Source organism: Sphaerodactylus townsendi, linkage group LG02 (assembly GCF_021028975.2).
Source record: "Sphaerodactylus townsendi isolate TG3544 linkage group LG02, MPM_Stown_v2.3, whole genome shotgun sequence".
NCBI classification, from domain to species: Eukaryota; Metazoa; Chordata; class Lepidosauria; order Squamata; family Sphaerodactylidae; genus Sphaerodactylus; species Sphaerodactylus townsendi.
The window spans coordinates 10286467-10313195 of NC_059426.1; the positions used below are offsets into that span (position 1 = coordinate 10286467).

General features: G+C 44.4%; 1 protein-coding gene across 1 annotated transcript in view; it reads right to left on the bottom strand.

Annotated features, from left to right (window-relative positions):
* The window catches only part of COL3A1 (collagen type III alpha 1 chain), a 109460-nt gene that overhangs the window by 32296 nt on the left and 50435 nt on the right, over positions 1-26729 (bottom strand). The window contains exons 17-30 of the mRNA XM_048483708.1: positions 24804-24857; positions 24472-24579; positions 21898-21951; positions 21677-21775; positions 16851-16904; positions 14856-14954; positions 13923-13976; positions 12317-12370; positions 11015-11068; positions 9998-10051; positions 4308-4352; positions 3701-3799; positions 3493-3600; positions 1612-1665 (exon numbers count right to left, since the gene is read on the bottom strand). Of these exons, the coding sequence (XP_048339665.1) occupies positions 1612-1665; positions 3493-3600; positions 3701-3799; positions 4308-4352; positions 9998-10051; positions 11015-11068; positions 12317-12370; positions 13923-13976; positions 14856-14954; positions 16851-16904; positions 21677-21775; positions 21898-21951; positions 24472-24579; positions 24804-24857 (990 nt within the window). The remainder of the gene's footprint in view (positions 1-1611; positions 1666-3492; positions 3601-3700; positions 3800-4307; positions 4353-9997; positions 10052-11014; positions 11069-12316; positions 12371-13922; positions 13977-14855; positions 14955-16850; positions 16905-21676; positions 21776-21897; positions 21952-24471; positions 24580-24803; positions 24858-26729) is intronic.

Consider the following 26729-nt stretch of genomic DNA (forward strand, 5'->3'; position numbering starts at 1 on the left):
ATATTCCCCCTTTTCTTTTCTTGACTTTACCTACTGACATTCAGAGAACCTCATAGTCCAGGGGTGGGCAATTATTTTTTCCATGGGGCCGCATAAGAAACAGAAAATATTGTGGAGGGCCGGGCCAGGCAGGGGCGAAGGCTTAGGTGCCCAGGCCGGGCAGCCAAGGCAACCGGGGTTTCATGGGCTTTCTGCACAGCTCCCAGCAAGGCGGGTAGTCAGAGTCATCCGCTGGTCGGATGTGGGCTCCACAGGGCGTTATAATGCCCAGGTCTGTCATAGTCCCATGGATCAAGGTGAAAATCACTAACATACAAAGATGGGGAAAGAAAATTCAACCCAACTGGACAGTTAACCAAGCAGGTAACCAAAAGGCTGAGAGACATAGATAATAACACAGTGAGAGAGGCAGAGGTGGGATCCAACCAGTTCTCACCGCTTCTCTAGAAGTGGTTACTAATTTTTTCTGAGTGCCGAGAAGGGGTTACTAAAGCAACCTCCCTGCCCAATAGGGACTGCAGGTGCGTGTGCGTGGCGACGCCACTGTTTCAATCCCACCACCATCGGAACCTGTTATTAAAATGTTTGGATCCCACCACTGGAGAGAGGATATGCATTTGTAAAAATCAGAGTAGAAGTATCTTTGATCTATCTATCCTCTGTCTCAGATAAAGATGTTAGCATGGTCAGTTGAAGCACAATGGTTGAGAAAATTGTATGCTTCCGCATTAGAATAAAGTCCCGAATGAATATGAGAATTATCATTCATTTTCAAGCACTGCCTTCATTATTTTGTGCATGATTGAACATGGTGCTTTGATACAAGGACATTTGTAGTTCACTGAATGACTATCATCAAAATTTCAATTGGATGGGGTGGGGAGCAGGGCTAGGTAGGCACTAGGACAGTGGTGGCGAACCTTTGGCTGATGGGAATTGTAGTCCATAACATCTGGAGTGCCAAACGTTTGCCACCACGGCACTAGGACATCAGAACATAAGAACACGCCAGCTGGATCAGACCAGAGTCCATCTAGTCCAGCACTCTGCTACTTGCAGTGGCCCACCAGGTGCCTTTGGGAGCTCACATGCAGGAGGTGAAAGCAATGGCCTTCTGCTGCTGCTGCTCCTGAGCACCTGGTCTGCTAAGACATTTGCAGTCTGAGATCAAGGAGGATCAAGATTGGTAGCCAGAGATCGACTTCTCCTCCATAAATCTGGCCAAGCCCTTTTTAATAATAATGTTTAATAATAACATGTTTAATAATAAGGACCTAGGAGCGCTCTCCAACAAAGAAGGTCTGGCATGTTGAGTTCTTTGGCAGAGAAATATACAATCTACTAACATGCTTTTTGTGAGACAGAGTATATCTATCTGTCTGTCTGTCAAACTCATCATCAAAACTTCTCTAACCAGTTCACTAGGTATTTACTTGATCAGTAGGAACATACATGTTTGTACGGTCATTGCATATGATTGTGCACATAATTCTCTTGGCGGGAAAAATCGCACTGATGAAAGCAACCACAATGTGTTAGACCGTCTGTAGCATAAAGGTCTGGTGAGCCGTATGAACACATTCAAAGGCTGTGGCGAGGTCTACTACTCACCCTCGCACCATCTTTACCAGGCAAGCCATCACCGCCTCTGGAGCCAGGCTCTCCCTGTTGAACAGAAGGCAGTTGTATTAGCATAGCACAAAACGCAGCAGGGCATTGCAGCAACTTCTTGACAACTATAAAGCGGCAACTTCAGCTACCCATCCAGCTTCCACAATTTTGGGGCATCTGAATCAGGACCTTTGATGATGACTTGCGCTAACTTTCTTCCACAAAATTTGAGCCGATGCCATTTAAGCAGCCCTCCTTTTCATGACCACAGCTACGGCCTAGTATTCCAGTTTCTGGTCATCAGAGCCTTGAAATGTGCTATTTATAACTGGGCACTTTCTCACCTGCTGAATAATGAAGAAGAGTCTCAAAGGAGTCTTCAAAAGTCTCTTGGAGCAGCAGTGGCGTAGGAGGTTAAGAGCTTATGTATCTAATCTGGAGAAACCGGGTTTGATTCCCAGCTCTGCCACCTGAGCTGTGTAGGCTTATCTGGGGAATTCAGATTAGCCTGTACACTCCCACACACGCCAGCTGGGTGACCTTGGGCTAGTCACAGCTTCTCGGACCTCTCTCAGCCCCACCCACCTCACAGGGGGTTTATTGTGAGGGGGGAAGGGCAAGGAGATCGTAAGCCCCTCTGAGTCTCCTGCAGGAGAGAAAGGGGGGATATAAATCCAAACTCCTCCTCCTCCTCTTCTTCTTCTTCTTCTTCTTCTTCTTCTTCTTCTTCTTCTTCTTCTTCTTCTAAGCAGCTTACAAACTCCTCCCTCTTCTCGCCCCACAACTGGTGAGGTAAGTAGGGATGAGAGAGTTCTCAGAGAGCTGTGACTGGCCCAAGGTCAGTCAACAGACTTCATGTGGAAGAGTGGGAAACCAGTTCACCAGATTAGAGTCCACGGCTTTTAACCATTTTTAACCATTACATGAGAAGGACAACTTGTATAATTTTTGTACTGTACAACTTTTTGCACTTCATATCACTTGTTTGTTTGTTGCCCAGTATAGTAAAAAGTGGTTGATGCAACGCGATTCTTTGGTGTGTGTATATAAGTATTTCTGAGCCAGCATCTGCTTCATCTGATTCACGAAAAACCGAAGATAAGTTTCAGGGAAAAATAGGAATCAGGAGCTTTGGATGTCTCAATTTGAAATTCAGGTTTTTCACTGAACCTACAACCATTCCAATTGTAACATCTAACTAACGGCACCACCTCCATAATACATACAAATAAACAAAGATAATAAACAGCCAACAAAACAAATCAAGATGGTGTTCATATTCCAGTCCCTTTATAACAATAAGGCCCACCACACAAGGGGATCTTATTTAATGTTGGTAACGTTCATGGGGGATGAATGAAATACTTGACTGAATGTATGTATACCATTAGATCAGGGGTAGGGAACCTTTAACACTCAAAGAGCCATTTGGACCCGTTTTCCATGGGAAAAGAAAACACTTGGAGCTGCAAATAATTTTTGACATTTAAAATAAAGATAACACTGTATATAGTGGGGTTTTTTTAACCTTTTACTCTGCTCAGTCTGAGAAGTGCATGGATGCGTCCGCCCTGCTGCCTGCAGGGTGGGCAAGGATGAAGCCGGTGGATCGGCCTCACCGGCCGCTGGGAAAGCGCCCACCCCGCTCCAACGGGGCGGGCGAGAGGGGAAGCCCGTGGCGCGGCCCAGCCGACCGCGGGCAGTTGGTGCGCCCACCCTGCTGCCTGCAGGGTGGGCAAGGATGGGGCTGGGTGCTTGACTCGTGGAGCCGCAGTGCAAGGGCAGAAGAGCCGCAGGTTCCCTACCCCTGCATTAGACGATTTTGTGTTTTCAGAGTAATATTCATAATCCCATCACAGACATAAGTAATCAGGCAGATACCTTTTCTCCCTTGACTCCAGGACCTCCGGGTCCTCCTCTTTCACCAGGCATTCCTTGTAAACCGGGCGATCCTGATGGCCCAGGAGGTCCTTGGGGACCACCGGGACCCTAGAAGGAGAGTTTGAAAGAACAATTATTGTTAAAAAGAGAGAAAATGTCTGGAAAGTATTTTAAGGAATGCACCAAACAGGCCGATGCCTGTAAGTACCTTTGCACCTTCTGGACCTGGAGGCCCTGCTCCACCTCTACCTCCTGGAGGACCTGGGGGACCTTGTCCACCACGTTCGCCTGGGACGCCATTTTCACCCTTATACAAATAGAAGCTTTTCAGTTTGGTGTTGTCATGTTCCATGGATCTCAGTGAATAAGAAATCGACTTATTGATTGGAGTTACACTTCAAGAATCTTTGCCCAAACTAAAGATTCCCACGCCCAACCATCCCATTAGCTTCCTCACAGTATGCCCGACTTTGCCCTGTTGACCAGCAACCCCTCCTTCTTGCCTCCCAGTACAAGCTTGCCTCCCAGTACAGGGCTGCACTGTCCCAGATAAGAATCCAGGTGTACCCCTGCCCTGAAAAAAGTGTTCCAACTAAGCCTGTGCATTCCTACATAGCAAGACAAAGCTACATAGCAAAGCAAACCCACTACAGGCAGGAACAGTCAGTCAAGATGCCACAACCTCCCATCCCCTCCTGGAAAGATGGCAAGACCAAGGTGACAGGGTCTTGACAGGTTGTTGTTGTTGTTGTCATGTATTCATTTGCCTTCCTCTGCCACATCCAGAACCATGGAGTTTGTACTGCAAAATTTACCTTGCCCCCTGGGACTCCTGGTGCTCCAATTTCTCCTTTGGGACCCTGTAACAAGCCCAAAACAAATATGTTGCTGGTATATTTCATGGAGTATATTAACACTGAAATTCAACAGGAACCCAGGGTGTTTCCACACTTACTCATAGCCCCCTATGCCGCCCGCTACTCTCAGCACGCGTCATTTCTGGCGCGGGGTCATCAAAAGGAGCCGTTTTGAAGAGTGCCAGGAATGACGCGCGCTGAGGAGGCGCGACAGCGGCAGCGCCGGGGCAGCTGCGTCGTCGCTGCCCCTGTAGTGGGGAGTGCCAGGGGACCCCGTGCTACTTGGCTACAGTAGCGCGGGGCAGAAGGTAAGTGGGAAAACGCTCCCAGATTTCCTCAGACTTATTCATTATGAAGTTCAATTTATAAAATTATATAATTCGATATATAATTTCATATCGTTTATATTTTTATTCAAGTCATTTAGCATAGTAATATGATACAGAGATTCCCTTTTCATGTATTATCTTGAGTTACTAACACCTTCATTATTTTTTTAAAAATTGTAAATAAGTGGAAGGCTTATTTCTAACCAGTCTCTTAAACATAATTTGTTCTTGATATGAAAACGTCAAATTATAAAAGGTTGCAAGGTTTGAAATTAATTGGTGAAGTTATTATAAATTTGACCACTGATAGTTGACTTAAAAAAGAGCAGGTTTTCTTCTTCCCATTGTTCCATCTTTCAAACTAAAGGCATTTTTAATTTGAATTTTATTTATAACTAGGAAGAATCTGTCTTTTCTTTGCTAAGTTTTTTGGCTTGCTATTTGTCTGATCTGTATTCTTCACATGAACACAGAGGAAGATGCCTCCTACTGGTCAGATCTTTGATCTACCAAAATCTTTGGTAGATCTTTGATCTACCAAAATCAATAACTTCTAATTCTGCAGGGTCTCAGATGGGGGCCTTCCACATCACCTAGTAGGCAGTGGTGTAGCACCAAAGGGATGGGGGGGTGCGACATACTGGGTGCGCTCCCCTGCGAAGGCGTGGCGAGGGCATCGTGAGGGCATTATGGGATGTGTTGGGCAGGGGTGTGGTGGGGGCGCAGGATGCACGCCTGTCCCGGGCACAGTTCCCCCTCACTCCGCCCCTGCTAGTAGGTGACCCCTTTTAACTGGAGTTTCCAGGGATTCAATCTGCAACATTTGTGTGCAGGACAGTCTTTAATAATGAGTATAATAGAATAAGTACAACTGTGCCAGCTTCATTTCTCTTGTTTTGGCTCCTGATTATTTGCTTACTTCGGTGGATTTATATCTTTACCACGGCCCGAGCACTCAGATAATGGACTGATTTTATTTCAGTTGATAAAAAAATTATTTGAAAATTAGGAATAGGAAATAGAAATGTGTGTCTAGTTCCCTTTTAAATCTTTAACTGTGTCTGATAACTGTTAAGTTTGCAAATGTTTTGGCTGAGTTAAAGGGGAAAAATCATCTGAACCTAGAGACTGGCCCAGCACTGTATGCCTTTAAGATATAATTTTATTCTAATTTTATTCTAATGCCCCACCCCCCACCCCTTGCTCCACAGGGGTCCCATTATGCTCATCGGGACCCATTATTTTCTCTTGGGAGGGTTGCATATGGGTTTGTAGGATACTGTTTTAGAATGTAATTGTTTTAACTTATATGTATGTTTTTATCTATGATATTGCACTGTTCACCGCCCTGAGCCCTTCGGGGATAGGGCGGTATATTAAATCAAATAATAAATTAAAATAAAATAAATAAATAATTAGAACACCTAAGCATCTAGAATTTCAACAATTTGGACCTTGATTCATAATTTCAAGGATGACAGAGTGTTATGTCTCATTATTAGAGTTGCCAATTTCCAGGTGACGGCTGGAGAAAACGGCCTCTTTGAAAGGTGGACTGAATGGTGTTGTACCCCAATTAAGTCTCTCCCCTCTTCAAACCCCACAATCCTTCGGTTCCACCCACAAAATCTCCTGGTATCTCCCAGCCTGGAACTGGCAGCCCTACTCATTAATTGCATCAGTTCAAGCCTCATGATCAGTTCAGGTTAAAATAGAAGACACGCTAGATACATACATATGTGAAAGAGCACTCGTTTATTGGATTTCCCTATCTTGTGGCCTGCACTCTCTTGGGGTATTGCCCAGTGATAGATGCATCAGGCAGGAATGCAGATACTGCCAAGTGCTGGTCTTTACCATTACTCTGTTTCAGATAAAGATGTTAGTACGAGCAGTTGAGGTGAGAAAATCGTATGCTTCCGCATTAGAATGTAGTCCCGAACAAATATGAGAAATATCATCCATTTTTACGCAGTGCCTCTGTCAAGACCATTATTTTGTGCATTATTGAACATGGTATGTGGATACAAGAGCATTTATAGTTCATTGTATTTTTACTTTCAAATGGATGGGGGCGGGGGGGGAGGAACAGGACTAGGTAGGCACTAGGACCCAGGCAGAGCATTCTACAATAAAGAATGTCTGGCAAGGTGAGTTTTGTGGCAGAGGAATATATAATCTCAGAGGTGGGATCCAGCAGGTTCTCACAGGTTCCCGAGAGTAGGTTACTAATTATTTGTGTGTGCCCAGAGGGGGTTACTAATTGGTGATTTTGCCACATAATTTTTGCCTTAGTTACGCCCCTCCTCTCAGCAGTAGTGGCAGAACTTGAAGCAGTCTAGCAGGAGGTGCACTGGCGTGTGTGGCAGCCTGCGCTTGCGTGCATTCGTTTCCCGCCCAAGGACTGGCGCAGTGGCTGTGTCCTTGCCGCAGCCCCGCCCAGAATGCTCCGCCCATGGAATGCCTGGCCACGCCCACAGAATGCCCCCCCCAGCCCCATTGGCGCTATGCCACAGTTTGAATCCCACCACCCTGGAAACCTGTTACTAAAATTTTTGGATCCCACCACTGTATAATCCGCTAACTTTTTCTGAGACAGAGTATGGGGATGTGCAGCAATTGAATCACGAAGCTTACCTAATGTGGACCACACATCTGGTGCCATAAATAGCTTTGGGACAGAGAAAGGGAAGAGGGAAAAATTAAGGAGAGAGAGAGAAGAAATATTGATAGGACAGAAGAAAAAATTAGAAAAAAGTGCCTATCTTGTGTCTAGATAAAGTGTCTAGACAAAGGAAGGTAGATACGTTGTGAATAAGCAAAGGTAGACTATTTATAGAACAAAAAATAAATATACATTTCATGCAGCAGACAGGTTAAAGAATGTTCCAAGTTCTGGGAAACTTGGGGACTTCCAATAGGTGATAATCCACTCCATGAAAGGGCACTGACTCAAGACTTCCCCAGCCTTTTACTAGTTCACACACACAAAGGAACGGCTAGACTAAGCTAACCCAATGTCACTTGTCAGCAGTGACCAGTGCCCGACCCCAATTAATCCACCTAATTTGGGGGCTGATCCCCCTTAGAGGGTTAGAATTAAATGCTCTTCAGAGTAAAGTAACAAAGTGACATCTAAAACCAATCACCCCAAACTTTGGTGATGCGTTTTTTATCACAGTCTATTGAAGCCTACAAAGAGCTTATTTACCTTTTACAGATAGACTTAACTTTTGAACCTAAGCCTAATTGTTCAAACTCATTTTCTACAGGCTTATCTGGCCCAAAGAGGTTTGACAAAAAATGTCTACTTAAGAAAATTGATTTGATTTAACTGGTTGTTGTGGGTCTTCTGGGCTGTGTGGCTGTGGTCTGGTAGATCTTGTTCCTAACGTTTCGCCTGCATCTGTGGCTGGCATCTTCAGAACTGTATCACAGAGAGACGTGAACACAGATCCAGGAGAAATGTTAGAAACAAGTTCTACCAGACCATGGCCACACAGCCCGGAAAACTTACCACAACCAGTTGAATCTGCCCGTGAAAGCCTTCGATAATACATTCATTTGATTTAGTTCATGCACAAATATTTATAATGTGTGACTGTTACAGAGCAAATCTAAAAATGCTTCCCTGGGTGTAAGACCCATTAAACAGACTTGTGCAGGATTCTGAGAGCATTGACTTAGTATTGTTTTGTGAGACTACCTGTATGTGAAGATTAACAGTACTTGTTGAATGCTGTGTTCTGTGAGTTCTGTTTCAAGGGACTATTCTATCTCTAGGAAATTAGATATGTATCAACAATATTAGAATCTTGGAGGTAATCCTTGAATCTTCTTTGTCCCCTAGACGTATGCTAACTTTGTTGATTTAACATATTTTATTAGTCCAGGATACCACTTAGACTTTTCTGAATTACCCCGGGATTGAACACTCCCAATCAAAGATAATGTTTGAAGAGTATTCATACTGAACGTTATCAATACATTTTCTTGCTGTCAAGTCACAGTCGATACGTTGCAATTTGTATGGCTTTATTTATTTTTATTTATTTTATCTTTATTTTATTATTAGATTTAATATACTGCCCTATCCCCGGAGGGCTCAGGGCGGTGCACAAAAAAAACATCATATATAAAAACATCATATATAAAAACATAAATACAATATAAACAGCAATTTTAAGCTAAAACAGTGCCCCGCGAAACCTTTACATGACCCTCCTAAAAAGAAATAAAGAGAGAATAATGGGTCCCGACGATGTTAGGGACCCATAGAAAGCAAGGGGAGGGCGCTGGGGCACCTTCAGCGGCTGGTCTCTCCAAAGACCTGGTGGAACAACTCAGTCTTACAGGCCCTGCGGAATTCCCCAAGGTCCTGCAGGGCCCAGACAGCTGGTGGGAGAGTGTTCCACCAGGCCGGCACCAGAGCCGTAAAGCCCCTGGGCCAAGTGGAGGCCAGCTGCGTCATCGAGGGGCCAGGGACCTCCAGTAAATTTGCCTCTGCTGAGCGCAGAGGCCAAGCTGGGACATATGGGGTAATGTGGTCCCGAAGATACGAGGCTTTCAAGAAAAGAGACAAGGCGAACTGGTTTGCTGTTGCCTGCCTCTGCATAGCAACCCTGGTATTCCTTGGTGGTGTCCCATCCAAATGCTAACCATGGCTAACCACTGCTTAGCAGAGGTGTAGCTCTGTTTCCCCCCTCCTCTGCAGTGCCCTGCCCCCCACCCCCTTACCTTAATGCAGGCTGGAGAAGCGGCCTGTTCCCTTCAGGCTGCAAATGGCCTTGTGGGAACTACACTTCCCATGAGACCCTGGGGCTTGCGAGGTCTCCTGGGAAGTGTAGTTCCCACAAGGCCATTTGCAGCCTGAAGGGAACAGGTTGCTTCTCCAGCCTGCACTGTTTCACAAAGGTAAGGGAGGCACCATGGGGGGGGTGCCACGAGGGGATGCCACAGAGGGGCGGGGGTAATTTTCTGCCCCCCCGGTACAACGTGCATCCCCCAGTCCCCTGGTAGCTCCACCTCTGCTGCTTCGCTTTCATATTCTGAGGAGATTGGGCTAGCCTGGGCAATCCAGATCAAGGCAAGAGATAAACAGAGGTGGTTTGCCAATGATTGCCTCTACTTAGTGATCCTAGACTTCCTTGGTGGTCTCCCATCCAAATACTAACCAGAGCTGACCCTGCTTAGCTTCCAGGATTAGGGCTAACCAGACTAGTTGCAGGGCATATCCATACCTTCACACTCACTCTTTCATTCCAGTTCTTGAGAAAACAAAACAGAAGAAAGTGCAGCAACGAGAGAACATAAACTTACCGCTTCTCCAGGTTTTCCGCTCTCTCCAGATGCTCCTGGAGTACCAGGCAGTCCCTAAAGGAAGTAAGACTATTGCTTAATACATGATTCCTTCCTCTTTCAAAACAAAGAAAGGTTGGAGTTCTGTGTTATACAGAACCCGTCTATTCATTCAATCTACTGCTGTTCACTGTGGCTACTGGTGAGTCTTCATTCCATTCCACTGAGTAATAGATTTGTCTGTATGGCTCGTGGGCTTTTAGACTCGACGAGAGATAGGGTTCAAATGTAGACATTTTCTAGCTGAGACCATATATATGCCCGGGATTAAAAATTGAATCTAAAGCATAAAGGCAATGACAAATGGTTCTGAACCTTTTCATGTTAGGGTGTGAACACCCTATTGAATGCCAAAGTCCTCTTATGCTCTGTGAGTTCTAAGGGACTATTCTATCTCTAGGAAATTAGGTATATATCAACAATATTAGAATCTTGGAGGTAATCCTTGAATCTTCTTTGTCCCCTAGACATATGCTAACTTTGTTGATTTAACATATTTTATTAGTTCAGGATACCACTTAGACTTTTCTGAATTACCCCAAGATTAAAGACTCCCAATCAAAGATTGGGCAATTTTTTGACAAAGGGTTTGTTACATTTATTCTCCAGAAGTTTTTAGAAATTATTTTTCTTGAAAAAAAGTGGCACAGTGACTAGTTGCAGGAATCCTCACCAAGAATTCTGAATAAAATTCAAATCATTTTGTAAACTTAGAAAAATTGAGGGTGAGGGGCTGAATCTCATATGATTCACCAATGTGATAAATGCTTGTAAATGAGAATGGGTTTATCAATTTCTGTACATTGTAATGTTTCCAGGTAGTATGTTACCCACCAATAAATTACAGGTACATCTGAATGGTCATTCTGCCTTTTCTGTAATAAGTAAAGTTGTGGTTCTTTATTCTCCCAGTGCCTGTGTCAGTCTCTTTATTCCAGGCATTATTCAAGAAACAGTAAAAGAGGAAAGAAAATATACCTGGAAACCAGGTGGCCCTACTGCTCCAGGTTCCCCTCTTTCACCAGATGGACCCTGGGAATAGAAAAAAGAATTATCATATTTTGCTACGACAACATATCATCATCATCATCATCATCATCATCATCATCATCATCATCATCATCATCATCATCATCATCATCATTATTATTATTATTATTATTATCATTTTATTGATACAAAAGCATTTATACATAGCAAACAAGATCAATATGCTGGATTTTGTATTACATCACACGTCGGACACTTCCCAAGCATCTAGGACTGTGTGATGTATCGACGAATAATGCATGCAGAGCCGAGTAGGGTGACCTTTTGCAGCTGTGTTTAAGTGCAGCAGTTTTTAAGTGCCGTTCAAGGTCTTTAGGCACTGCACCCAGTGTGCCGATCACCACTGGGACCACCTTTACTGGTTTGTGCCAGAGTCTTTGTATTATTATTATTATTATTATTATTATTATTATTATTATTATTATTATTATTATTAAGATTTAGATTTATAGGCCACCTCACCCCCAAAGGGCTCGAGGCGGCTCACAATACAGCTGTTCCAATAACAGCACATAAAATACATAACTAAAACTTAACCCCATTAAAACAAATTTCCACAGTATCATATGTCATACAGGCTTGCCTGGTCCTAGTAAAAGACTAGTACTTTGTAAACTGAAAAGGTGCTCAGATCAGAGCCTGCAGAGCAAATGTCCTGGGCAACCTTCAGCAAATAGAGACAGGGACAATCCCTTCGCCAGCACACAAGATGTTGAGTGCAAGTGGAGGGTGAAACTGACTAGAGAGCAAAACCGTGTGGGTGGATGGGTGGGGGCATAAGATGCCTCCTGAGCTCTGCCTTCCACATAGCCAGGCAGAGGACATCTTGCAGGCACCCTAAGGAAAAAAGGTGCACTTTGATGCATTTTCAAAAAACAGACACCTTGAGTTGAAATATGGAGTCCTGAGGACATCTTGGGGAAAAAGCAGTGCAGTGTTCCTTCCAAGATGACTTTTTAAAAGGTTTTCAGGATGTCTTATTGGTGCTTTGCGGAACAGACCCAAATTAGTTTGGCACGTATAGTTTGGCTTCATTTCACTTCTTCTAAGGAAGGGGTCTTACTGTGGGGGGAAAGTCTTGCTTCCGTGATGGAAGCTTCTACTGGGAGAAGGCTGCTCTGATTGTGGATGACAGATGTTGGCTCAAACTCAGTTTGTTTTTTTAAAAGAGAGAGCGTGTCTGTAACCCGCATATTGTTAAACTGCAACCTGTATATAGGGTCGACTTACAGCGGGTCCGGGAGGACCTTGGGCTCCGCCTTCACCATCCTTTCCAGGGAGTCCCTGTTAAACGTTAAGAATAGCAGCTCGTTACGGGCCAACATAATCCGGTTGAAAGTTCGAAATCCAAATCTTTATTAATACAGTCTCAGACCAGAACAACTCTTCACAAGTCCTGCCCAAGAAACCCTTAATATTAACACCTGCAGAGAACATTTTCACATAAAATGCTTATAAAATAAATGATATTAAAACACTAGAGTTCTACACTGTTAGCAAACAAATTTAGAGCCCCACCCGTAGAAACGGTGCACGACAGTGCTGGTGAATTTGCCCGCCTCAAATCACTTACCCTGGTGGAAGAGCGATTCTACTGGCATGCAGCAGCGACCCCCCCCCCCCTCGGCATTGGGATGCAGTCCTGCATGCAGCACGAGTGTCTCAGTGCTTCTGATGCTGCCACAGTGGGCGGTTGGGGGGGAGAAATTTACACTGAAGCCATCTATTGAGCCCCGCGGAGCCTTCTCAGCTGTGGGGAGGCTTTTTCACTTTTTGAGCTTCCCCGTGCCACCGGGAAACCTCTTGTAGTTGCCAGGTGCAATTGCAGCACCGCGCCTGGCCGTCTGGCTCTTGGGTGGGGCTGCTCAAGAGGTCATCGACTTTTCTATCCTTAGTCTCTCCTGCCACTTATCTCTCTCAATTAGAAACCTTCAGTAACAGGAAGGCATTCACATCTATCTATCTATCTATCTATCTATCTATCTATCTATCTATCTATCTATCTATCTATCTATCTATCTATCTATCTATCTATCTATCTATCTATCTATCTATCTATCTATCTATCTATCTATCTATCTATCTATCTATCTATCTATCTATCTATCTATCTTCTATCATCCATCTATCTATCTTCTATCATCCATCTATCTATCTTCCATCATCCATCTATCATCTTTCATCCATCTATCAACTGTCATCTATCATCCATCTATCATCTATCATCTATCCATCTAATCTAATCTAATCTAATCTAATCTAATCTAATCTAATCTAATCTAGTCTAGTCTAGTCTAGTCTAGTCTAGTCTAGTCTAATCCAATCCAATCCAATCCAATCCAATCCAATCCAATCCAATCCAATCCAATCCAATCCAATCCAATCCAATCCAATCCAATCCAATCCAATCCAATCCAATCTAATCTAATCTAATCTAATCTAATCTAATCTAATCTAATCTAATCTAATCTAATCTATCATCTGCCTGCCTGCCTGCCTGTTGTTTATAATCTTCTAGGCTGCGCTTCCCCATGTGGGCTCAGCTTACAATGAAGAATTGACATCATAAAACACATCAGATGATAACACCCATATATTGTCATAAAGTTTCATAATGCCATTGGCACCGTTGAATTCAAGAATATCATCAATCCAATCAGGACCCTCCCCCACTTTGCCAGATACCATGCCTCTCTTCAGTGGTTCAGAGCAGGCAATATAAAAAGGGCCCTGAGGCACATATGGCATGATCTTGTGGTTTAGGGGAGATCCTTATGGAGGTTCAAAAAATTAGAAGTGCTGTGAAGTTATGAAAAGTTTGATAGTTTCTACTGACCGGTCCACCAGGACCTCCAGGTGTGCCTCTTTCTCCATTTTTACCAGGTGCACCCTAAAGAGGGAAAAAAACATGACTGAATTCAGATCAGTGATCCTGATCCTCAGGTCCATAAACCATGCGGTAAGTCACACACACACACAATCAAATAGCCGGTTTTTAGCCCCATTTGGGTGGGTTGTATCCCGACAGGCAACGTTTCTTTCCATTAATGGATGGACGCATCAGCACATGTTGAAACAGTTAGCCTATGAAGTGCTGAAAATTTTCAAATCAATAAGGCTTCTTTTTCATACTCAAGTTAAATAAGATGGGGAAAAGTCATGTACAGTGGTACCTCGGTTATCGTTGACTTTGGTTTTCGTCGGTTTCGATTTTTGTCAACTTTTTCTGGGCAAAATTTGTCTCAGTTTTCATCGATTGCCTCGGTTTTCATCCTCAAACCCAGAAAAAATTTGCCCAGAAAAAGTCCACGAAAACCGAAACCGACGAAAAGTCCACGAAAACTGAAACCAGCTGGGGTTTGAAGAAGCCCACCTGGGAGGCAGAGGGAGCTCCTTATTTGGGCAGTGACACTCCCTGATGTCACTGCCCAAATGAGGAGCTCCCTCTGCCTCCCGCTGGACTTCCTCAAACCTCAGCCAGCAGAGAGGCAGAGGGAGCTCCTTATTTGGGCAGTGAAATCAGGGGGAGTCACTGCCCAAATAAGGAGCTCCCTCGGCCTCCCGGCTGGCTGGGGTTTGAGGAAGCCAATTAATCCATTTGAGGCACTTTTTGGAGCATTTCGAATGGATTAATTGGATTTACATTGATTCCTATGGGAAATGGTGCCTCAGTTTGGTCAATTTTGGTTTTTGTCGATTCTTTTCGGACGAATTATCGGCGAAAACCGAGGTACCACTGTAAATTATATGTTTGGCATGCTATACAAACCTCATTACCCTTTGGACCAGGAAAGCCCATCACACCTGGTTGACCGCGTGGGCCTGCTGGGCCCGGAGGACCACTTCGCCCAGATTCTCCTGGATTACCCTGATGCAAACAAATGCAAATTAAACATACAGAGACACATGGGGGAGAATGCACACAAGTCCATAGACTGGAAGGGACATTAAAGGTCATCTACTCCAACCCCCTGCACAATGCACTCCCCCAGTGACCTCTGCTCCATGCCTGGAAAGACCAGTGTCTTATAATTTGTTTGTTTTAAAGGCCACCCAGAGCTTAGGGCAGCTTCCAACAGATACCATCATAATAAATAAATTCAGTAATCACAATTCTAACCAGTAAAAACCACTCTAGCATATCTCATCACTATTTCAAAATCTGAGGGATGACATATCAATACAAGCTCCCATATGAACATCCATAGTTACATCAAAAGGGAGGAAAGGGGGAAGAGGAGGGGAAAGGGAGGCCGGCTAGATGAATGTCAGGGGGATAGTATCTATGCAATTGAGATACAATCCTAACTCAATGTAACTGCTTAGAACAACAACAAATCAATGCTGCTGAAAGATAATCAGCCTGCTTTATGTAACCATAGCCATTTGGGGCATTCTTTCCTTGATATTTCTTTATGGCTTCTCATACTTTGTAAATAACTAGGCTTTCCCCTGACATCCTGGTTCCATGAGAAAAGAGTTACATGCATTATCTAATGGGGCAGGAAGCCAGGTGGCTCTCCACTACTATCTGCTTGCCACCTCGGGGCGCCTTAGCGCCAAAGACTGTTTTTCACAACTTCTTGGGAAAATGGGAGGGGGGCTTGCTTGGGGGTTAAAGGGGACTGTGAATGCCAGCTTTGGCAGAACTGGTTCTCCAAGTGTGGTGCTTCGATGCCAGCTCAATAAACACTACTGATCAATACCTCAGAGTCCATTTGTTGGCTTAAGGGTCTGAGACCTAACAATGAACACCATTGCTGTCCTTAACCATAGGTCTTGCAGGCCCTGCAAAACTGTAATAGGTCCCACAGGACTCTGGTCTCACTTGACACAGCATTCCACAGGAACAATACTAATATTGTGGGTTAAATAATGAACAATGACCTCATAACTTTATATATGCTTTTCCCCCCAATCAAGATGCTGTAAATCAGAGACCCGTAATGTTTTTCAACTTGTGGACACCCTTGGGGTTCTGGCCCAGGGTGAGGGGTGAAACCACAAAAGGGCTCTGTCAGGAGGCAGAGCCAACCACAAAATGGCTGCTGCAAGAGGTGGAGTTACACACACACATAGGAAGCCCAAGTGTGGGGTAGAACAGGGATAATTTCAAAAATACTCAGGAAAAGAGGCACGAGAAAGAATGAAGTGAGCACCGTGGTGTTCCAACTGAAACATTATTTTCATCCAAACAGTCAATCAAATCTCCAGTGGCCAATTGGAAGCCCTGTTGGACAGGAGCACCACCTTGCTCATCCGTTTTCTAAAAAACACTTGGCAGGTGCGAAGGAAATTGTTGGCGGGCTCTTTTTACAATTTATTTTATTTATTAGATTTGCTATCTCACTTCTCCCCTTTCAGACTCTGGGTGGCGTACCATGATTATAAAACAATAAAGGATTTAAAATATTCAAATCCTTAATAATACAGAACTATCAAGTGGCAATTAATCCAAATCATCATAGTTTTGGAACCTCTGCAACAAGGAACCAAGGTCAAGACGATAACAACACTGTTAGCACATCCCATGAGCACCGTGCTGTAAACTAATTTCCCTCTAATAATATTTGCCGTTTGCATTAATATTATATAAATAGGTTTGGCTGATGTAATAACTAAACCAAACCCAGAAAGTTTTGCTGGTGTAACTTCAAGCCGATGTATCCAGTGAATGTATATGTGCTACTACATTTATACCAGCGCAATTGACAATAAGATTAACTATGCTGACAAAACTGTCATTCTTAAACTATTTACATACTGCAGGGCCTGGTTTTCCATCTGAACCGGGGCTTCCTGGACTTCCGGTTAAGCCCTGCATGAAAAAAAGAACAATAAAAAAGCACATTTTGTTAGGAAGGGTTCTGTTCTTATAAGATACAGTGGCCCTCTCTACACAAACCTGTTAAAACATTTTAGGCAGGAAATAAAACGTTTCCTCCATGGAGTTGTGTTGTTTTGTCCCCCTTTGGTTTCCAAAATGTTTTATTTCCAACCTCAAAACATTTTAAATGAATCCCCCTTTAAAACAATTATTTAGCCTGAAATGTTTTCAAAATTCCTCACTCCTGTGTGATCTATTTACCACATTTTCCAGTTCTCTCTGCCATCTTCAAATTTCCTCCTTAGTGCCATTTTCTGAGCTCACTACATTCCCCCTTGCCTGTTTATTTCAAACTTTTCTGTGAGCTTTTTAAAATGTTGAGGGGATGGAATCTTCGAGGCATCAATTATATGAGCTATAGAGGGTCGCAGCAAGAAGCACTGAACCACTGATTCAACAAATAACTAAAAAAGCTAATCTGATGGGACGATTCCTAAATATTCCAAGGCACAGGAGAACCTGTGTGTGCAGCTCAGGGGAAGTAGACTCAGTGTCACATATCTTACTGCATTACAAGTTACATGAAGGTGAAAGGGAGCTGTTAATCCAACCATGTGTTAACCCGGCATGTATATCCATTCATAGATAATTCAGATACAAATTCTGTAAGAATACTATTAGAAGATCGTGTTTCCGCCATTTCACAGAAGGTAGCTAAATTTTGTATACTGGTACACAACAAGCGTAGTCCCTTATTAAGACAAAGAGCTGTACTGTGTGACGAGGATTGTAATAATGCCTGAAGTTCATGTTATTGATCAATAGATTTTATAATGGATTTTACAATTTATATTATATTTTTGTATAAATGGAATGCTATGTATTCACATGTACTCTGATCGTAAACTATTGGCTGGCCTGCCTATCTATCTATCTATCTATCTATCTATCTATCTATCTATCTATCTATCTATCTATCTATCTATCTATCCATCCATCCATCCATCCATCCATCCATCCATCCATCCATCCATCCATCCATCCATCCATCCATCCATCCATCCATCCATCCATCCATCCATCCATCCATCATCTTAAAAAGGGAGGAAAAACACCAAATGGCGCCCATGAATTGTTTCTAGGGAGTGAGTGCAAAATACATTGTGGCAAAGGGGAGGACTGAAAACATTTTACAAACGTTTTTGCTGATTTGTGCGGAAAGGGCCAGCGTCAATTTAGGAAGGACCTGTCTTTTCAAATGGCGGCAGAGCTCGGAATTAAATATTGGGCCATGGAACTGGTATCGACAGACCCGTAGTTCATAGTGACATTCTGTGTAGCAATGGTTGAACCACTGTATCTGAACCAATAAATACGTTTTAGAAGAAATAAATCTGACTTCCATCATTCGGCTGAGTGATAATATTAAATACATATTGATTCTCATTCTCCTTGTCATAAATTGTCTGGCTCTTCATCTAGCTTTTGTTGTGTCAAAACTTAGATAAAATCTTTTCTATATTGACCCTTCTGGTTTCTACTTATTTTTAAGACTGGGAAATTTGATATCCCCACAGTTAGTGAAGGGCAAGACTATAAATATCAGACATCAAGGTTTCCTTTTTTAAAAAAAACAACAACAGACAAACCAGAAAATGTTACAGTGGCATTTCTTTTTTAAAAAAACAAATATTGTTTAAACATTTCAAAGAATTAGTGAAAAGATAAGCAATTTTCTTTAAAGGTGCAGCTTACAGTTTATATAGCAAATAGTGAGGACACTAATATATCTCAGTGGCGCTGAAGGCCTTTATGCCAAGGTGAGCTAGCTCTGGATAGGAACTTAGAGACACGACATAGAACGTGTCCAGTTTTGTTTCCTCTATAAAATCTTTGGCCTGCCTCAGTCTGTGCCCTGTGTTGTATTATGTCTTGAATCAGGTCAGCACCTGCTTGAAACAAGGGTATAGTGTATCACATTCAAGTTTTGGATTCACCTTTGTTTTAATTAGGAGGATATGAGTCTCATATCACAGGTACGATTGGTTGTAAATTCTACTGTTTGGTAGGCATTCGTTGAAACTAAAATCCGTGACTTGGGTTTATCCCTCAAGACACTAGGCACACTGCCTCCCAACAGAATACTTAGGGCCCTTCCGCATTGTCGGAGTCGACCTTAGATTGACTTGAGTCTGACCCGCGTCCTCCGCACAGACGTAGCGTCGGACTCGTGTCTGACTCGACTCACCTCCCTCTTGCCATTGAATTTCTCAACTCTACTGGGGAGTTGAGTTGACTGGTGGACTCGGGTTGCACTCGAGCCGAAGCTGACGGAGTGTGGAATCTCCGTCACTCGACTCTGCCATGTAGCCAATCACAGCTAAGTATTTCGCCCATGCGCAGAAGGGGAGACTCGTGGCGGTGCAAAAAGCTTTGGGCATGCGCAGAACGGGGGACTCAGAAACCAATTGGAACGCAGCGCAGGGAGGTTGTCCCGCCCTCTGAGCTCGGCTCCGGAGACATGAGTCAGCTGCTGTGTGGAGGAACGGGAGGACTCGAGTTGAGGTATGACTCTGCCGACATGAGTTGAACCTGAGTCGCCTCGTGTGTCCGGAAGGGGCCTTAGTATCACTGGGAAAAGACTTTTGGAACTGGAGTATCAGACCCTAATTAGCGAAGCAGAAAAGTTTTGCTCCCCTCTTTTTCTCAGGATTCCCTTTAGCCCTTTTGTAACAGCCAAATACTTATATTTACTAGCTGAACCTAAATTTCGGCGTACTCTGTCTCTTGCAATATGCAATGTTCTACCTTCAGGCTTCAGCCCTACGTCAGGGAGGGTTCTAAACTTCCATACCAAGAAAGATATTGCATCTGCGCCAAGAACTGCGAAGAATCTGTTGTGCCTGTATTGCACCACTGCCCACTGTAGAGTACAGTTAGGGCACAACTATTACTTCCCCTGCTTGTGGGCACTAATTGTCTATCTGATCTGCATAAGACTGTATTTTATTGAATCATGAAGATATGCATATTTTGTAAATGATGGCCAAGTTTCTTGGAAACTTCTTGGAAATGATGGGTGGTATATAAAACAAACATACATACAAACAAACAAACAACAACAACAACAACAATGTTATTACAATTTGCTCTAAAAGTTTGTAATTACTATCCCTACTACTTCTTTTACTTACAAGTGTGTTATATTCCTTTTAATTGTCACTCTGCTTTGGACCTGTTATGCAATTAAAGGTTATATGTATGCATGTATGCATGTATGCATGTATGCATGCATGCAGCAAATAATGAATGAGTCGGGTCAAAATGTTAAAGCAGATGATGAGAACTATTAGCGTAAAACACAGGTGTCAAACTCGCGGCCCTCCAGATGTTATGGACTACAGTTTCCATCATCGGGAACTGTAGTCCATAACATCTGGAGGGCCGCGAGTTTGACACCTATGGCGTAAAAGAATGCAAAACATCCCACAGTAATATATATATTCCTGGAACATCTAACAAGAACAATAGTTCTTGGATTTTCTTAGACTGGTAGGAAATCCCCTATAATTGTGTTATCATGTATCTGATAACACAATTTCTAGCTGCTACAATCAAATACTACAAATTGGTGAAACCCATTTTGGTTAACTTGTAGCTCAGCATTTGGACTCCTAGCTCCTAGCTCAGATCAGCCATCCCCAAGAAAGATCAGATCATTTTCCTGCCTAGATGAAATGTCACCTACATATGTAGCTACTGAATCAGATCAGTGGCCAATCAAGGTCAGTATAAGCACCTCAGATCGGTACTGGCTGTCTTGGGTTTCATGCACAGGACTTTCGTATCTCTTGCTACCTGGTCCTTTTAACTGGAGATGTTAGGAATTGAACCTTTCTTCAGAGACTGAGCCTCTAGCCCTTATCTCACTTATAGCATGATGAGTTGGTTAAGAGCAATGGATTCTAATCTGGAGAACTGGGTTTGATTCCCCACTCCTCTGCATGTGAGGCAAACTCTAATCTGGTGAACCAGTTTTGTTTCCCCACTCTTACATATGAAGCCTTCTGGGTGAGCTTGGGTTGGTTGCAGTTTTTGCCAAACTATTTCAGCCCCACCGGCCTCACAATGTGTTTGTTGTGGGGAGAGGAAGGGAAAGGAGATTGTAAACCATTTTGAGATTCCTTAAAGGTACAGAAAAGTGTGGTACTAAAACCAATTCTTCTTTTTCTTCTTACTCTATACCAGTGGTGGCGAACCTATGGCACAGGTGCTAGAGGTGGCACTCAGAGCCCTCTCTGTGGGCACGTGCAAACAAAGTGCCCCCCCACATCTAGGCTGGCCTGGGCCGCTGGGCTTGATTATTAGCATTAAACCTAAGACCTAGCTTTGGGGAAGCAGTGTAGATAACCCAGTTAAGTGCTGTTAAACCCCACTGATTTTCATGGGAAGAACTAAAGCACGATCCTTTACCTGGGAGTAAGCTCGGTTACTGGCAATAGGGCTTGCTTCTGAGTAAACCCTCCTAGGGTCATGATTAACCCGTTGGAAGAGTTACATGGTTGCTTCAAAGCAAAGCCACCAACTACCACCAAGCTTACTCCTGAGTAACACACACCTCGGAGCCAACCATTTTTCTAAACTAAAACCCTCAGTATTCAGGTTAAATTGCCATGTTGGAACTTTACGATAAATAAGTGGGTTTTGGCTTGCAGTTGGGCACTTGGCCTTGAAAAGGTTCGCCATCACTGCTCTATACTTACTCTCATCCCTGGAAGCCCTGGAGATCCATCACGTCCAGGTTCACCGGGACCTCCTCTCGGTCCCGAGGGGCCGGGGCCACCTCGTTCACCAGCAGGACCCTTAAATGAGATTGGAACCAGGTTATTAACGTAACATGGCAAAATAATTCATTTGCAAATCTGAATGAACAGCAACAAACATTATAGAAAGGAAATTTTCTATCAAGAGGGGAGGACCATACCTTTTCACCGGGAGCCCCGTTTCTACCTGCAGCACCGTTGAAACCTGGAGAGCCCTGAAAAAACACACAAAAGCAGAGCTTGGAATTTTTCCGTGGTTTCTGCGGAAGTATGAAGAAAAATGCCACATCCCAGCTTAATGTATTCCAGTCAAAGCATATTTTCAAACTTTGAACCAGGGTAGGTCCGTGCTAATAATGGATATGGCTGTGGTGAAATTCAAAGGCAGATTGCGTTGGCATATATCTAAAAAGACCCCAAAGTGCACTGTAGAGATTGTGAATAAACTTCTTTGGATCCCTGCTCTGGAGAAAGGGGAATGCTTGATGCTGCCTTCCAGTGAATCAGATCACTTGTCTGTTAAGGTCAGTACTGCCTACTCAGACTGGCATTGGCTCTCCAGAATCCAGGCAGAGGTCTTCTGCATTACCTATCTCCTAATCATTTTTCACTGGAGATTGAATCTGGAACCTTCAACAAGCCAAGCAGATGCTCTATCACTGAGCCAAGGATGATCAAACCCAGGACTAAAGAATTAAGGGACTATTTCACTTTTCAGCTCTGCTTCTTGTATGAATATTCCCCCATGAGGAAGTCTAAGCTTATTCCATTCTCCTGAATCCACAGGCTTTTTAGAGTAGCGTTTTTGACTCTGAGGTAATTTAAGCACTCAGGGTCTCCTTTGCATCGGGCGAACATTCTTTTCGGGTTTGATTCTTGGTTATGCTCATGTTTTCCCCTCTCTGGTAGCAATCCAAAGCATATGTTTATCTTTCTCCATGCTTTCATGCTCCTCCACACCTTCCCCTACCAACACTTCCCACTCTTCAGGCCACCATTTCAGAAAAATCAGAAGGATGTTAAAAAAAAATACTGAAGGTGACAAGAAATTGACCAGGTCTAGTAAAGTAACAGTAGAATGCCAGGGGGCATTCCTTGAAAATGCTGGGGGGAAGAATTAATAAAAGGAAACACTTCTTCACACAACGTGTGATTGGTGTTTGGAATATGCTGCCACAGGAGGTGGTGATGGCCACTAACCTGGATAGCTTTAAAAGGGGCTTGGATAGATTTATGGAGGAGAAGTTGATTTATGGCTACCAATCTTGATCCTCTTTGATCTGAGATTGCAAATGCCTTAACAGACCAGGTGCTCGGGAGCAACAGCCGCAGAAGGCCCTTGCTTTCACCTCCTGCACGTGAGCTCCCAAAGGCACCTGGTGGGCCACTGCGAGTAGCAGAGAGCTGGACTAGATGGACTCTGGTCTGATCCAGCTGGCTTGTTCTTATGTTCTTATGTTCTTAGACCAAAGACAGTAGAGGAAAAATAGGCAGCTTCCCCAAATGGAGGTTGCATGGAAACAAGGAAGCATGAGGGTGGGCAAAATGGTGGCTAGTCTTGTCTAGGAATACTTTGCAGGAGAAAAATCCTTGTGCAAATAAAAAAAACTGAAGGGAGACTCTACTGTGAAGCAAACAGTCTGTCAGGACCATGCCTGTCAGTGCCTAGATGTCTTGCTGTGTGGGAATTGCAAATGTTTTCCTGTAAATGCTTTCCTGTTTCCCTCTTCCCTTCCTGGCAACCTCCTGGCGCCAGCTCATCTGCAAGAAGGTGTGAACGGTTCCCAGGTTCTTTGAAGCTCTGTAGTGCAAATGTTGTAGACACTGTAGTGGACATTTGTTGTGGGGCGAAACGGGGGGAGGGTTGAAGCGTATAGGTCCTGGATCGGAGCTCTCTAGCTCAGATCCTGCTTTCTATTGTTACTCTATGCCAGGGGTAGGGAACCATTAACACTCAAAGAGCCATTTGGACCCATTTTCCACGGGAAAAGAAACACTTGGAGCCGTAAATAATTTTTGACATTTAAAATAAAGATAACACTGTATATATTGGGTTTTTTAACCTTTTACTCCACTCATTCTGAGAAGCGCATGGATGTGCCCGCCCTGCTTCCTGCAGGGCGGGCAAGGATGGGGCCAGCAGCTCGGCCTCGCCGGCCGCCGGGAAAGCGCCCGCCCCGCTCAAATGGGGCGGGGCGAGAGGGGAAGCCTGCGGTACGGCCCAGCCGGCCGTGGGCAGTTGGTGCGCCTGCCCTGCTGCCTGCAGGGCAGGCAAGGATGTGGCCGGCGGCTCGGCTTGTGGAGCCGCAGTGCAAGGACAGAAGAGCCGCAGGTTCCCTACCCCTGCTCTATGCGTTGCAAGAAATAAACTGCTTTAGGACTTTCCTATGGTCTCTGTTATTTCCATGTTCGAGAGTCTGACACAGCCATGGGATAAGTAAATGCATAAACAGCCTATGATACATCTAAAACTAGTCATGATGAAATCCCACTGAAACCGACCCAAACAAATTAACTGAGACTAATTGATTGCTGACTGCTGAGACTAACTGCAGGCTGATTGCTTTCAATGGGATTTGCACTGCAATCCTTCACAGTTACTCCACTTGTAGCTCAGTGAAAACAATGGTTTCAGACCGGAGCTCTTTTGCACAGGAAGACATTATAAGGTTCTACAGCGTAGTTTGATCTGGGCACCAGTAAAGACTACATTTGAAGGTTGGACAACTACTTGCCCTCTCTCCTGGATTTCCTGGCAAGCCATTTGTTCCGGGTTGACCTGGGGCTCCTGCCTTGCCTTCTTCCCCTGGGGGGCCAGCTGTTCCAGGTGTACCATTTTCACCCTGGGAACAAAATACAAGAAAATATTATTAAAGCACAAATGACAGATCAAAACCTACCAGGGCTGTGTAGGCAGGGGGGGCACGCACTGGCCCTGGGCCGCTGCCGTGGCACCTCCTGCCCCTGCCCCGGAACCCCCCAGCAACGCCCCCACCCCGGCATGCACCTGGGGCGTCACCCCCCCCCCCCGTGGGCGCTACAACACTGTGTGTAGGCAAATACTTACACGTTCGCCTCTTGCCCCTGGCTCTCCTTTACCACCATTCTTACCAGGTTCGCCCTGAGGATGAAGAAAGCACCATTACAATAGTCTTATCAGGCTTACTCAATAGGATTATCTCAGTGAGATAATCACAGTTTCCTCCTGTTTCCCATAATGCTTTCATTTGATTACAATCCAATGGGAGGACTTTCAATAGCAAGCCTTTATTGGCATAGACAACAGTCCAACAATAATAAAAAACGGATTAAAAAGCATGTACAATACAGGAAATAAATGTTAGGTCGAAGGAAATCTACTGGCGTTTAGTAATTTCCAGGAGAAAGTCTGCCACTATCATGCAGAGAGAAGGATCAGGGTTGTCCAACAAGTAGTGTAATCTAATTAAATCGGGGAGATGGGGTACATGTAAAGGAGTAAGATTCACATACTTGGATCTGATTTCCTTGAATTGGTGGGCCAGAGATTCAACTGAGCCATCGTTACATGGGCACAACCTTTTAGCCTTTTCTTGCTTATTAAATCTGCCATGTAACAAGGCAGAAGGCATAAGATTAAACCGGGCGAGCATTATGGAAGGACTTCGTAATTAGGACGTTTTGGGATTAATGGCTTGTTCAGCTGCACAGGTCTGCCCCGCGACTGCAGCAGAAAGAAGTATTTTGCAAATGAGCAAGAGCCATCAGAGATAAAACCCAACTGGCATGATGTTCACATCATCATCGCATCATCACAGTAAATCAAATACAATGTTTTTCATGGGACAGCTCAATACAGTGCACTGTTTTCAAGGCACTTGCTATGTCTCTGGTAAGCCAGACAGGAGAAATCAAGTGGTATCCCTGCAAACAGGAACTAAAGAGAGATCCAAGCCATTGAATTTCCATGCCAAGGAAAACTCTGTGCCCTGAAACAAGACACATTATGCACAAGGGAGATCCCTTTTGCAAAAAAAAAAATTGTATTCTACATCATTTATTTACATTTTTGCTAACCAGGTCTGCATGCTTATTGCTTTTCCCTTACTATTCACATTTTGGGCAACTATGTCTCAGAAGAAAGAAAGGTGGCCTTTTGAATTTCGGGGGGTAACGGGACATTGAAAGCCACACGTTAATTTTTTGTCAAAGCTGTTGCAAAGTCTTTGCAGCCTAATTTGAATGAGAGAAATCTCGATGATTTTAAAAGAGAAGGGGTTTGATATTCTGCATGGGATCTTCCTTTCCTCTGGAATAAGCCTCTCCCTTCTTTTTTTTCCAGCAATTATTCGTGGAGTTAACCGCGGCTGTTTCTTTCTGTCTCCCTTTTGTTTTTACTCTTTTGCTGTACAGAGGTACAGTTGGTAAAACCTCCTAAGTCTTACCCAAGGCCCTTTCCGCACTGTGGAAAGGGGGCCCCTGCACCGGCAGGTGGAGGGGACGCCGTCTCGCATCGTGAGCTATGCGCGCCGCAGCCGCCCGCAGAGGCTGGCGTGGGAGAGGCATGCCTCTTCCCCGGCCCCCCCCCCCCCCCCCCATGGAGCTGCTTCTCTCTCGTCCCCCCCACACTCACCTCGTCGCCCTGCGTCGCCCTGCTGGACTACTAAGACCCGCCCACGCTGCCCTCCAACCTTCAGGGGTCGGAGGACAGCGAGGGAGGGTCTCAGCAGTCCGGTAGAGTGACGCAGGATGACGAGGTGATGGGGGGGGACAGGGAAAACAGCGTGTTCCCAGTGGTGCCGTTCGCACTGTGCCGGCGGGAGCACGCTGTTTTTAACAAACCTCCCTCCAGGAGGGAGGTTTTTTGGGGCGGCCTGACGCCACTCTGGGGGAGGTGGAGGGAAGCCAGGTCGGTGCTGCTGCATGTCAGCAGCGCCGCCTGTGTGAACAGCGCCTTAGGGACGGGATTTTTGCCGTCCCTAAGGCGTCGTTTTTGGGCCGTGCGGAAACGGCC